At 36.0% G+C, this 13824-nt stretch overlaps 2 protein-coding genes across 2 annotated transcripts; one reads left to right on the forward strand and one right to left on the reverse strand.

Annotated features, from left to right (window-relative positions):
- Window positions 1–827: 827 nt before the first annotated feature.
- Window positions 828–8398, forward strand: LOC132184875 (beta-galactosidase 16-like). The gene is made up of 19 exons (XM_059598658.1): window positions 828–1128; window positions 1530–1625; window positions 1697–1809; window positions 1957–2023; window positions 2114–2206; window positions 2288–2431; window positions 2516–2610; window positions 2935–3040; window positions 3346–3430; window positions 3513–3631; window positions 3860–4018; window positions 4191–4372; window positions 4576–4667; window positions 4957–5066; window positions 5201–5293; window positions 5624–5731; window positions 5970–6115; window positions 6538–6889; window positions 7534–8398. Exons 1-19 carry the CDS (start codon window positions 961–963, stop codon window positions 7642–7644), a joined length of 2439 nt encoding a protein of 812 aa, XP_059454641.1. The 5' UTR covers window positions 828–960; the 3' UTR covers window positions 7645–8398.
- Window positions 8399–8477: 79 nt separating this feature from the next.
- LOC132184874 (N-glycosylase/DNA lyase OGG1) lies at window positions 8478–11267 on the reverse strand. The gene is made up of 3 exons (XM_059598657.1): window positions 10469–11267; window positions 9819–10029; window positions 8478–9474 (listed from the first exon to the last, which is right to left on the reverse strand). Exons 1-3 carry the CDS (start codon window positions 11254–11256, stop codon window positions 9238–9240), a joined length of 1236 nt encoding a protein of 411 aa, XP_059454640.1. The 5' UTR covers window positions 11257–11267; the 3' UTR covers window positions 8478–9237.
- Window positions 11268–13824: the final 2557 nt, after the last annotated feature.

The following is a 13824-nucleotide window of genomic DNA, read 5'->3' on the forward strand; positions in this document are numbered from 1 at the left end:
TGATAAAAATGAAACCACAGGAGAAAAAAAATAAAGTTGAAAAACCCTAGAGGGGTATAGAGTATTTAACCCTTTTAAATATTAGAAGCAATGTTTATCTTACTGCATGTGAGATTATAATTTTATAAGTATTAAAATAAAAATCGTCTGCAACTGAATTTTTTATATCCCTTTTTCTTGAATCTAATTCTTTTTCACCCAAAAAAAGAAAAGATAAAAGATTAGAAAAAAATCTAAGGTCTTATTCCAACCCTAATTAAGGACATCCCATGGAACGATCAATGGGTTGGGAGGCGATTTTGAAAATTTTCTTATATTATATATATATATATATATATATATATATATATTCCTAAAAAATAAGTTTGCATCCTATTAATTACTAGGCATAGCCTCGGTTCTGAAGAGTGTGTGCAAAAAAGAAATGCTAATCTCCGCACTCATTTATATCATACTCGCTGACGTAACATATTTTAAGTTGTTAACATGGAAATATACTTAAAATATGTCATGTTAGCCAATATAAAATGAGTTTGAAGAGTAACATTACTTGTTGCAAAAACATTAATTAAGCGTGCCAATGTATCCAAAGACAGCGTAACGTGTAATTTTAATGTTACATGCAATAAGTTACTAAAAAGTATATAATAGCCATGAACCGTTGACATCCCTAAGCAACACAACCAATTCGTCCCTGTCCCACTCAAAACAAAAAATAAATAATAATTCGTCCCTGTCGTCTCTTCTGTCTCTGTGTCTCTCATTTTAATATAAAAAAAGACACATTTTCTGTTAAAAGGGATTTATGGAGTGAGCCATAAAAGAATTCTAGCGAGAGACAAAGACTAGAATTGCCAATATTTTATATGGTTGGGTGAGAAGCTTGTTTAAAGAGCTGCAAGTGGTTCAAACCCTGGCCACTGATTGGTCAGAAAGAGAGTTGAAGCTTCTTCAGCATTAATGGAGATTTTGTGGCTATTATTGTATTCGTTCGTGTTGTTGTTGAAGGCCTTTGTCTTCGTTCATGGAGGAGGCAACATAACGTACGATGGAAGGTCTTTAATCATCAACGGCCACCACAAGATTCTCTTCTCCGGCTCAATCCACTATCCTCGTAGCACTCCGGAGGTATACAAATTAAATAATATTCATTATTTCTGTTGGTGTAGATTGAAAAAGGAATAGTTTTATTTCATGTTATTTTGGAAAGAGAGAATATTAGAGAAATGAAATCATTCAATTGTTATTGTCTTGGTTAGGTAACACATTCTTTGTGGAGGCTAAATCACATGCAAGCTTGAGTGCACGCGCGATTTTATTTCATGATATTTTTTGGAAAAGAGTACACAGAAATTATGCATTTGATGAGGATATATATAGCCTGGCCGGCCTGGCCTTACCAAATTTTGTTTTATAGTTCTATTTAGAATTTCAATTATTTTCACCAGCTGAGGTTCTTTGTTGCCTTATGATTGCTTGCTCTTTATCTTTTTCCTTTGTTTTTAGTGGGAAAAATTGGTCTCTTGCAGATGTGGCCATCTTTGATTGACAAAGCCAAAAAAGGGGGAATAGATGTGATACAAACCTATGTGTTTTGGAACCTTCATGAGCCCCAGCAAGGACAGGCATGGCCCTCTCTCTCTCTCTTTCTCTCTCTCTCTCTGATCTGATCATTTGCTAATGGTGTGTTTTGCAGTTCGATTTTAGTGGAAGACGTGATATAGTAAGATTCATTAAGGAAATCCAAGCACAAGGCCTATATGTGTGCCTTAGACTGGGACCCTTTATAGAGGCTGAATGGTCTTATGGGTAAATTAAATCCACTCTATACTAAAATATTACTCTATTTAAATTTTCAACCCATTAATTTTTTTTTTTTTTTTTTTTTTTCAAATGACACTTTCTGCGATTTTGTTTAAAAACACTGACATGTAATGTGTCGGTGCGGCGGTGCAGAGGTCTACCATTTTGGTTACATGACATTCCGGGCATTATCTTCCGATCTGACAATGAACCATTTAAGGTATATATATGGAATTTTGATTCCCGAATTCAGTCTGTTGTGAAACAATATTAACACTAGTGTTACATGTTGGCAATGGCATGCATGCAGTTTCACATGCAGAGGTTTGCGAAGAACATAGTAGACATGATGAAATCAGAGAGACTGTATGCTTCACAAGGAGGGCCAATTATACTGTCACAGGTTAATTAAGTTTCAAGGAAGAAATTTGATATTTATTGATGAATTAATGTGATTTTTTTAATTTATTTAAAATTAATGTAGATTGAGAACGAGTACAAGTCGGTAGAAGCAGCTTTTCATGAGAAAGGGCCACCTTACGTTCGTTGGGCTGCAGCCATGGCTGTGGGGCTTCAAACTGGTGTGCCCTGGTCAATGTGTAAGCAAGATGATGCCCCTGACCCTGTGGTTAGTTTCCTTTAATTTCCTTTATTTATATATATCCACACACGTGACGACACGTAGTGAAGAACCAAGTCCTGTGATTGGCAGATAAATTCATGCAATGGGATGCGATGTGGAGAAACATTTGCCGGACCCAACTCGCCAAATAAGCCGGCATTGTGGACGGAGAACTGGACAAGTTTGTATGTTGTTATTAATTATTTTCTATTTCTACCATTAATAAAGTAGGATTTTCCAAATTGATTATTTGAGATTTCAGTCAAAATTGGTTCCGTACGTGGGGTGATTTTCGTCCATCTTATTAGAAAATGCTAACAAAAAACCATAATCTGAAAATGTTGGGTAGTTTATCCAAAAAGGTTAGGATTGTAATTCTGTACGTACAATTCAATACCATATAAATAAAAATATATATATCTTTTAACTTTCATGGAAAATTGTACTGGAAACAAATTGGTTAACGGAAAGTTTTAATCTCCAAGAAATGGCTTGGATTTTGTTTGAAGCTATCAAACATTTGGTGAAGAGACGTTGATGAGGTCAGCTGCACACATTGCATTTCATGTTGCATTGTTCATCGCAAAGAAAGGAAGCTACGTAAATTATTACATGGTACCATAATTTCCTATTTTCACACTTCATAATTCAAAGTAGTGAAATAAATTTCAACTGAGTTTTTCTTCAAATTTTCGGTCTATAAAAATGTTGTGTGTCTTTTAAAAAAACATGTTCTTCTTATATGTTAAACGACGTACGCATGATATTTTTATAAACTGGGTTTGAGGAAATCTTTGTCCGATAAATTTGTTGCCTTGTCTCTTTCTTTTTTTAACTTCTTATTGTATGTACTCATAATTATAGATGCAGTTTAAATCCAACAAATTAATTATTTTCCTAACAATATGGTTTCATCATAGTATCATGGAGGCACCAATTTTGGAAGAACAGCCGCAGCATATGTAATCCCAAGTTATTATGATCAAGCTCCTCTTGATGAGTATGGTATGTTTCTGCATTTCTAGTTTTATACATAATTACTTATATATTAGAATTAATAATTGACTTATTTAGTTAATGAGTTCAGGTTTAATTAGACAACCAAAATGGGGTCATCTTAAGGAGCTGCATGCTGCTATAAAGTTAAGCTCAAGTCCTTTACTCTCAGGAGCACACACTACCTTTTCTTTGGGTGAATTGCAACAAGTAAGAATATAAAATAGGAACTTCTGGTTAATCTTTTTGGATCGGGATCCCTTACAATTCCTTGCCCGAAGTGCCCAAGCTGATGTTCAAGCTACCTCATTGAAGTGGACATGAAATTATAGGGGATTTTGATTCGTTATTTTTTAGTGTTTATCTGTTTCAAGTAACATATACGTTAACTAAATTTTGTCTGTTCGATTTTTTTTTTCTTTCTTCTTAACAATGCAGGCTTATGTCTTTAGTAAGTCAGAAGAATGTGCTGCATTTTTGGTAAACAATGAGAGCAGAGATGTCCAAGTTTTCTTTCAGAATTTTCTATATGAATTGCCTCAAAATTCAATCAGTATCCTACCAGATTGCAAGACTGTAGTCTTCAACACTGCAAAGGTAAGAAGACTTTTCTATAAATAGGGACGAACCCCCAAGGCCATGGCCTCCTCTTCTCCCAATTAAAAATCTTGATTCTGTCCCTGACTATAATTGCTTACTCACATGCATGAATAATAAACGTGTAAGTATTGAAAAGTAGTTTCATATGTTTAACTTGCTTCTTCAACAGGTGAGCACTCAGCATAATACAAGATCAACGATCCGGAGCCAAAAGTTTGACTCAATTGAAAAATGGGAAGAGTACAAAGAAGTTATCCCGGACTTTCACAAGACTTCATTAAGAGCAAAGACATTGTTAGAGCAAATGAATACAACAAAAGATACATCTGATTATCTTTGGTACACTTTCAGGTATAGCTAATTAATTTGAAGTTACTAGAATTAAGTAGACTTGAATTTTGGCTGCATATTGACTAATAGTCTGTTTGGATTTGCGGTTTCAAAACGTGTAATTTTTGTTTATAATTGCACGTTTGACTTGTGAAATCGCAGGACCAAAACGAACTCTAAACCTTGTCCTTATGAATTGCTTGCTATTTATTGTGTAAATGTAGGTTTCGGCATGATAGCCCAAGTGCTCAATCTGTACTAAATGTTGCATCTAGTGGACATGTTGTACATGCCTTTTTAAATGGAGGTCACGTAGGCAAGTGTTACATTTCCTTAATTTATTTTGAGATCGCTAGTGGACCAAAAATATGAACATGTCGCTTCTACCTCTGTTTGGTAGTGTATTTTAGATGACACTTTTTGTTTGAAAAAGTATTATTGTGTGACAAAAGAAAAAAGAAGAAAAAAAAAATGAAGCTTTTAGTGTTTTGTGTTTTGAGTTGTTTGTTAAACAAAAGGAGAATGAAAAGGCGTTAACAAACAACTATGATTTGTGAATAAGTGTTTTGGTTTCTTTGCTATATACTTACTCTGTTATTGTTTAGGATCTGCACATGGAAGTCACCAGCACAAAACTTTCACCTTGAAGAATACTCTGAGGTTAAGAAATGGGACAAATTTCATCTCCTTACTTAGTGTAATGGTTGGATTACCGGTAATTTTCAATCTCATTATCTCCATTAGCTTTTATGCATCATCGATCAAGAAAAGGAAAACCAAACAATCACCTAATGCCCACCATCCCTATGTTTTCATGAAATCGTCAGTCAAATTTGTTTCCATGTGAAGGATTCAGGAGCATTTCTCGAGCGTAGAGTTGCAGGCTTGCGTCGAGTAAGAGTCCAAGGCAAAGATTTCTCTAACCACCCATGGGGATATCAGGTGATTTCCTTCTAGATTGTCAAGTTAAGATGAGCTGAACCGAAAATACAATGATTTTCCCGTCATTAAATGGATATATCTTATCATATTAACAGAGCATGTGATTCTTATGTGCCTTTTAAAAAGAAGTATGTAAAAATCATGTGCTCTACGAACAGATATCAATTCAATTGACTTTATTCATTAATCTCAAGATTCATCTCTTTTTGGGAAGCTGGCCTACCATTCAAAAATCATGATTTATCAAGGATTACTAAGCATTATATTTTGGCATCAGTTAGATATATATTCTATGTCTCAGATTAATTCTAATGGATGGCTTTTCTACAGGTTGGATTGTTAGGAGAGAAACAACAAATATATACAGATCTTGGATCAAGACAAATTAAATGGAGTAGGTTTAGAAAATCTACTCATCAAAGACCCACATGGTACAAGGTAGGAACACTGGTACCTTATTGTACCCTAATTATTCTTGGTTCAGTTTATATAATTCCTACAACAACAAAAATGCAACATGTAAGAGAAAATCCAGGAGTTGTTATACAAGGAACATATACAAAATGAATTGGATCCAAAAATGGATTGAATCCCACAGAATCACATCCAATTCTAGTAATTTTTATGTCATTGATACAATTAATCTAATCTTTTATATCACGGCTTTGATTGGAAGACTACGTTTGATGAACCTGCTGGAAACGACCCCGCTGCACTGAATCTTGGTTCCATGGGAAAGGGAGAAGCTTGGGTCAATGGCCATAGCATTGGTCGATATTGGGTATCATACCGCACCTCAAATGGAAATCCTTCACAAACATGGTACCCTACACAATTATTTCTTTTTGTTTTTATTGTGTCAATAATCATACTATGTTCTCTCCAGGTAACAACAACTTCATCAATTGCATGAATTTAACAATAGATAACACACGTTTTTTTCTAACTAAAACTTAGTATTTTTCCACAGAATTCAACATGTGCCATTGTTTTTTATATAAACTCTCACTATTCTTCGAGTTTGGCTTACAGCCCAGTAAAAAAATCACTGAAAATCTCCTGTGCACGATTGGGTGAGAACTGCAGTTATTTTTTTCACCGGAGGCCATCTTCATTGTTTATTTTTTTGTAGGTGAATCTTTAGTGATTTTTTCACTGAAGGCCAGCCAAACTCCTTTTCTTTTCAAGAAGTTCTCTATACAGGGCAATTACGTTGAAACATGGTTTAACCTTTTCACTTTCAGGTACAATGTACCTCGATCCTTCCTCAAGCCTAAAGGCAACCTATTAGTTCTACTAGAAGAAGAAAGAGGGTACCCCTTGGGGATTTTCCTGGACACAATTTCAATAACAAAAGTATGTGGATTTGTGTCTGGTTCCTATTTGCCCTCAGTTACTTCATGGAGGAGACAAGAAGGAAGCGGAAAAATCTATCAAAAGAAACCTGGCAGAAGACCTAAACTCCAGCTCCACTGTCCTCCAAAACGTATCATATCCAAGATCTTATTTGCGAGCTTCGGAACACCTTCTGGGGATTGTGAGAGTTATGATATTGGAAGCTGTCATTCATCTAATTCCAGAGACATCGTAGAAAAGGTGAACTTCCTTTTCTGTAGCATTTTTCCTTTTTCTCTAATATCTTCCAAATCCCATGCAAAGTCTCTATCACTAAAGATTTCTTCTATGTTCCTCCAATCTTGGTAATTAATGAGAAAGTATACTCCATTGCTCAGAAGATGGGTGACAACTGCAAATAAGGTTTAAACCTAAACATTTCTTTTCTCCTCTGTATTTACAGACAGAGAGAGCATCAATTCCAGACTGATTAATTAGGATATGTTCTAGGGTACAAGTATTCCAAATGATATTTCCTTTGTTTTAAACCAGAAAAGGCAATAATAGACAACAGCATGAAACTGAAGAGTGCTTTAGTGCAATTTTTTTTTTTTTTTCCTTCTCTTTGCTTATCAATTGGTAAAACTCACTATACATTAGCACAAGCAGGATGAACAGATGATATAGGATCACTTAAAAAAACAATTACTTTCAGGGGTGACCATATTTTGAGAAAAATATTTCCACCCAAACACTACAATTTAGATGGTCACAGCATTATTTTATGTGTCATATAGGGAAAGTTCAAAGATCAGTGACTACATTGAAGTTCATGAAATCAATGTAGAGTACTTCTGTTCATATTGACTTCAACTTTTCTTATCAATTTTAAAATATTTTTTCAGGCATGTCTAGGAAAGAATAGATGCTCCCTCACTGTATCAAGTCATACTTTTGGTGGTGATTCGTGCCCAGACTTTCCTAAAGCTCTATTGGTTGATGCACAATGCTCGTGACCCTGCATAATTTAGTACCATCTTTTACATGGAGGAGATTAATACTATCAATTCCTATTTTTACCCAAAGATGTGTAAAGAAGTAACTGAAGACATCATCACAATTGTGTTATGATTTTTTATTGATGATCGGAAGGAATATAATTGAGTAGCGTTTAATTACTAGTTGGCTTATCAGTGAGTGGAAAACTCTCTTTGTGGACACTTCCAGATATAACTTGACTTCTATTTACAACACATACAGATGTTATCCAATTACGCCTTAGGAGCTTGATTGATAAATATGCATCAGTGCTTAGTTCTACAGACCCAGTGAACTGATATATTTCAGCAGAAAAAAACATATTTGTCAATATAAAGTTTCAACTTGTATCACCTGTGAGTTAACGATCCCAAAAATAGAAAACGACCACAAAGCAACATTGTCTTTGCACGGAATCAAAGGGTGAAGGTAACAAAGGTATGAGTCAGGGAAGATAAAGGGAATGGGCATATACATTGAAACATATCAATTAAAAAACAAAAATGATGTGCAAAAGTCAAAAACTGCTCAATCAGGAAAAGGAACAAGGAACAATCTCCAGAAAATTATAATAATGATAAAAATACACCATCCATTGTGCATACGACGGATAAAAAATGGCTAAATGCCCAACTTACAAGAGTCAGCTCCAAGTAGTAACTGATGGGAATTAGAAATCATGCCGCAATACACTGAGACTGAGGTTAAAGTTACATGTGCTTGTAAAACCTGCCATTAACCACCGTATCACATTCCATTTTTAATGCACAAAGATTAAGATGAGACAGGGGGTTCAGACAGTCGAGGAATAAAAGTAAAAGTTGGACAAGCTCTTGTTTTTATCCATAATCATACCCAACAATGTTTATAATCTACTCTCCTTTCACCAATTTGCGCTAACATTCATATATCCCTCTTACTCTTATCAAGAGAAAACAATGGGCTATTACAGCATAAATAAGAACAAATGACTAAATAAAGGAGAGTTCTTAAAGTGAATGATTTACAGAAAGGAGGTATCCTGAAGGACATGAAGGAAAAATAATAATCATACATATAAAGGAAGATGCCACATTGTTTACAGAAGTAACCTGAAAAAGACATGAAGCTCTGACATCATCCTCCATCCAACTGTGCAAAATCGCACTGTGTTTCAATGTCCAGATGCCTTTACCAGGAAAGATTTTATTCCCCACACTGCTCTTCAATCTTGATCTTGAGATCCATAGCATCTAATAGATCATGCTCTTGGAAAAAGGGGGGTGGCGTTGAAGCATTTAGAGTTATGGTCATTAAGGAAGCCAGAAGGTTTTTTTTTGATAACGTAGGAGAACTTTACTCAGATAATTGCACGTCGCAAACGCATACTGTACAACAATCCTCACCGTTAATCAAACTCCTACGGGTAACTGACCCCACCCGCCAGAACCAGTTACCAGGTAATCCAGGAGCTTTCACTCCTGACGGGCTAAGCAGTTTATCCTCATGCCCAGGAGGCGAGGAAGCCAGAAGGTTAAAACTTAAACATCATCATCCCAAGGATAAAGCTTTGAAAATGATCTGTTATAGCTTCAATTACCACTGCACATTTTGCCATTCTTACTCTCTGCAGATTTCTTTTCTTTGATACTACAAAAATGTGATGGTAGGAGGGCCTTTTGTGAAGGTAATTCAGCAATGAAGAGCAGAGTTTGAGCCCAGCCAGCATATTTTCCATATTTGCTCACAAATGCCTCTGCCACACGACTGCATAGCTTAGGTGTCAGACGGGCACCTGCAAGTTCCGGTAATAGGTATCTTGTAGCAATCTTGCACAAAAGAAGCAAAATATCAGCAGATCAGCACTTCATGAACTGAAAATCATGAAAGATAACTTGAAAAGATGCAGTTAGTTATTTAAACTAAAGTTAATGAGCAGAGATAATGTGTCACACCCAGCTTTCTTTCTTTTCTTTTCTTTTTTGGGGGGGGGGGTGTCTTTTTGAGAAACTAAACACTCTCAAGATCAGAGGTGCAGCACATGACTGAAATTTTCTAAACCCCCAAAATCACATGACAAGGTGAGTTTTTATATCTCATCCACTATCTTGGTGATAACACAAAATCACCACATTCACCTGATGGGGTGACATGAAAACCTCCAGAAACATACCTGCCAGACATGTGTATCGACAGGAATGGCGTGGTGTTGATCAAGAGAGAAGAGAGCTATGCACGCTGCCACCTTGGGACCAACTCCAGGTAGAGTAGAGAGAGCATCAATAACCTCTTGAAGATCGAAATTACGAAGAGAAGCAAGCCATTCCGCACCTCCACCAGGTTTTGATTGCAAAGCATTTACAGTACCAATGAGGTATTTAGCCCTGTACATTGACATCATTGGTGAAATAAATTGTCAAGATTGCACTTACTAGAAAAGCAAACACTACATATAAGGCCATGAAACTACATATCAGATCATGACTTAAGAAACAAATTCAGAAATGTGCAGAAAAATATCCTACAATCATAGTGCAGTGCAGTGATATGACAGACTATTTTAACGATTTAACTGGGATTTAAGAAACTATTTTGATTGTCATATAAATTTCCAACCATGCTATGATCAACTTCTATAATTGTGAGTTCCACAACATTAACATATAAGAATTTTGAGCATAAAAACGTTAATAGTAAGAGAGACAATCAACAGACACAATGCATGACCATTGAAAAAACGATTAGCAGCTCAAGAAAAGCTTAGAAACGTAAATTCAGCTTATACAAGGAAATAAACAAGGACCGACAACAACAACAGTCAACCTGTAACCGAAACCGGCCGCTCTAAGCTCGTCCTCTGAGACCATCTTCAGCCGCTCCAAACTCGGGAACTGGTGGAACTCAAAGCCCTCCACAGTCCCCAAATAATCCCCAAGCGACGAAACAAAGTCCACCATTTTGGTGATCCTCGCAATGTTGTTATTAGACGAACACAGAAACTGAACCAAACACTCGAGCGGGTCCTGCCTGAGCACCCGGGCCCCGCCCAAGTGGCTTGCCAGCTCGGCGAACCGGGGGGCCGAGGCCGAGAAGACCGCCCAGACGTCACTGAGAGAAATGCCCGCGTTGAGAAAATCGAGCAGTGCAAGCCTGGCCTTGGCCTCGGAGGTGGTGGTGTGGTGGAGGCAGTAGGATACGTCGCCGTTCTGAAGGTGCTTGAGAGAGACAAGGTGAGAGTGGACAACGCCCGTGTACTGGAGAGGGCCAGTCTGTCTCCACCGGAAGGTTTGGCCAGTGGGGAAAGTGAGGGGCAGGGAGAGCTCCGATTGAGTGAGGCCGAGGGAAACCCACTTGGGTGGGGTCGCGGGTTTGGGTTTTTTGGAGAAAGGTCTGGTGATTTTGGTGGTGGAGAGCGGTGGTGTTGGTGGTGGGGTGGGTCTTGGCCGCTTCATGATTGAGAGGGAGCTCGATCTCAATGAGTGCATGCAAATGGTGGCCACGAATCGGAGGTTTTTCTCGCCTCTGCAGCTCCCTCCGGTCCGCTGTGTGAAAGAAGGGGAGACGAATGCCTCAATTGGGAGGATCGTTGACGTTGCGCGGGCTTGGATCATCGCGCACTAGCGCTGGGCCTATCCGGGCCTTCTCCTGCCCAATTTGGAGAATTTTTTCTATTTATTTAAAAAATAAAATAAAAATTCCCGCGGCCAAATTTTAACATCACTAGCGAATCTAACATAACAAAAAATTAGTGGACTACGACTGAGATGTTTGACTTACTCAATTAAATGGGTCGATTATAGTTGACTTATAATATAGTCTTGAAACGATCTAAGCCTAATATACAACATTTAAGTCTTACAAATATTTATACGACATGTGAACGCGATATCAATCCAAAAAAAAATTAGCGTGTTAAGGTTGAGAGGTCTAACTCCTTTATTTAAATGGATTGTGTTATAGTTAAACTATATAAAGATTGTTTGGGATTGCGTTAAGAAGTTTAAAAATTACTTTTAATATATAAAAAGCAATGCCAAACAAAAATCTGCCCGTTTGGTAAAAAACTCAAAACTAATTATTTAAAATTTTTGCTCTAAAAAAAACAAAACACACTTTTAGGAAAAGTTTAAAATTAAGCTTTTTTTTAGTTTTTAAAGCTTTTTTTCCTAATGCAATCCCAAATAGGATCATAGTCTTATACGCTTATACCAATATCTCGACATGATTCGAAGCCGACACATAAACACAAATTGTCACCCTTAATCTTGAGAGCATGTTTAAACATGCATGTGAAAATTATGTAAACTATTATTAAGTCCATGAATATTATATCATTGTGTTAGTCATAGAAAAATCACCAACTATAAAAATACCCGTTTATGATCAAACTTGAGCTTCTATTGAGATATTCAAATCAATCAAAACAAATCTATGTTCAAGAATACATAATTCGAAATATTAAAACACCATTTGGGGGAGAATGAGAGATTATACAATAAATCCAAATGCCAATATATTACATTACTAGAAACAACATAAGAATGCTCACATTAGGAGATTCTTTGTAGCCTTAACCCACTAAAGCCTCCCATCTTCTTTATTTTCTTATCTCTGTCTCTTTCTTCTGTTTTTCCCCATCTACAACTCTCAAATCTGTGATTTTCATCTACAACTCGTCCATATTTTCAAGCTCAAATTGTGGACAAAAATTAGCATAATAAACGTCAGAATTAGGAAAAAAGTACTAAGGAGAAAGTTGTAGAATTTTGAATTATATTTCTAAAGACACGAATGTCACCTTAATTCGATATTTTATCAAAAAGTTATGGTCAAAATATTAAAACATACTCGTAATAACTCTAAATCCGAGAATGAATTAGATTTAATTTTTTGATCTTAATTAAAATAAAAAAAAAAAAAAAAAAAAAAAAACATCTTCTCTCCTTAAGGCATTCAACGTGTATATGAAAGTTATGATCTAATTCTTGGGCTTTTGTTTCATATCTTTTGTTTTTAGACCCACATCACAATCTTTTCTCATATGATATGGTGACCACCGTGTGTGGCAATTTATGCACAATTATTGAACTTTTGTTGACTAAATTGAATTATCCCCGATATCCTAATGTTGTTTCATATATTTTATTTCTATACTCATAAAACAATCTTTTGTTTTTCATATGCTTATATCTAATTAATCACACTTTCCAACAATAAATATGATTTGGGAGTAAATATAATATTAATATTTAATGATTATCAAATATGCTAAAGTATTTATTATCTAAAAGTAGGGCTGACAATTTAACCCATGACATGTGAACTCGATACGAACACGACACATAAAATTCGGGTTAAGGTTGGGCTTAAATGTGTTCAGGTCGTAAACGGGTCACTTGTTTACGACATGTTTAGTAAACGTGTCATCTCATGTCAACCCGCCGGGCTCGCGGGTTGACACGTTTGACCCTTTTTTTTTTTGTTTATTAAACGTCTAAACCTAAAAGTTCAACCCTAACAAAAAAAGTCAACTTCTACCTCCCTTGTTTAGGAAGCAGAGGAAAGACTTGATTTAAAAAAAAAAAAAAGGATTTTGGTATGGCTATAAAAGGTTAAAAACTATAATGAGTTTACATTCATGTCGGGTCGGTTTATTAACGGGTAACATGACTCGATTATGACCCGTTTATATAAACTTGTTCGTGTCGTATTACCCGTTTATAAATCGTGTCGTGTTCGGATTGGGGGTTTGACACGTTTAGTTAAATGTGTTGTGTTCGGGTTGGGCTTAAACATGTTGGGTCGTAATCGGGTAGGACAAGAATCCGACACGCGAACACGTTTTGCCAGCCTTATCTAAAAGGTATAAACTCATAATAAACAATAGACTTGAATCATTTAAATTATATTATAACAATATATCTTGTACATGAGCTTAAACTCTCTATCAACAAGTGATGCTCAACTTGTCTTCAAGAGGTAGCTCAATCGGCAGAAAACTACGCATCATAAAACGGGGGTCATTAGTACAAATCTCCCTCTTCCCCTCTCTTTGTGTGGACATATTAAAAAAAAAAAAAAAAAAAAGTGAGGCCCAACATTCAAAATTTTTAATTGAAATAAGGATGAATGATTATATTAAGCTTTTAAAATAAATAGTGATTTAATATGATACAGGA

The sequence above is a fragment of the Corylus avellana genome, chromosome ca6 (assembly GCF_901000735.1).
Source record: "Corylus avellana chromosome ca6, CavTom2PMs-1.0".
In the NCBI taxonomy this organism is placed as follows: Eukaryota; Viridiplantae; Streptophyta; class Magnoliopsida; order Fagales; family Betulaceae; genus Corylus; species Corylus avellana.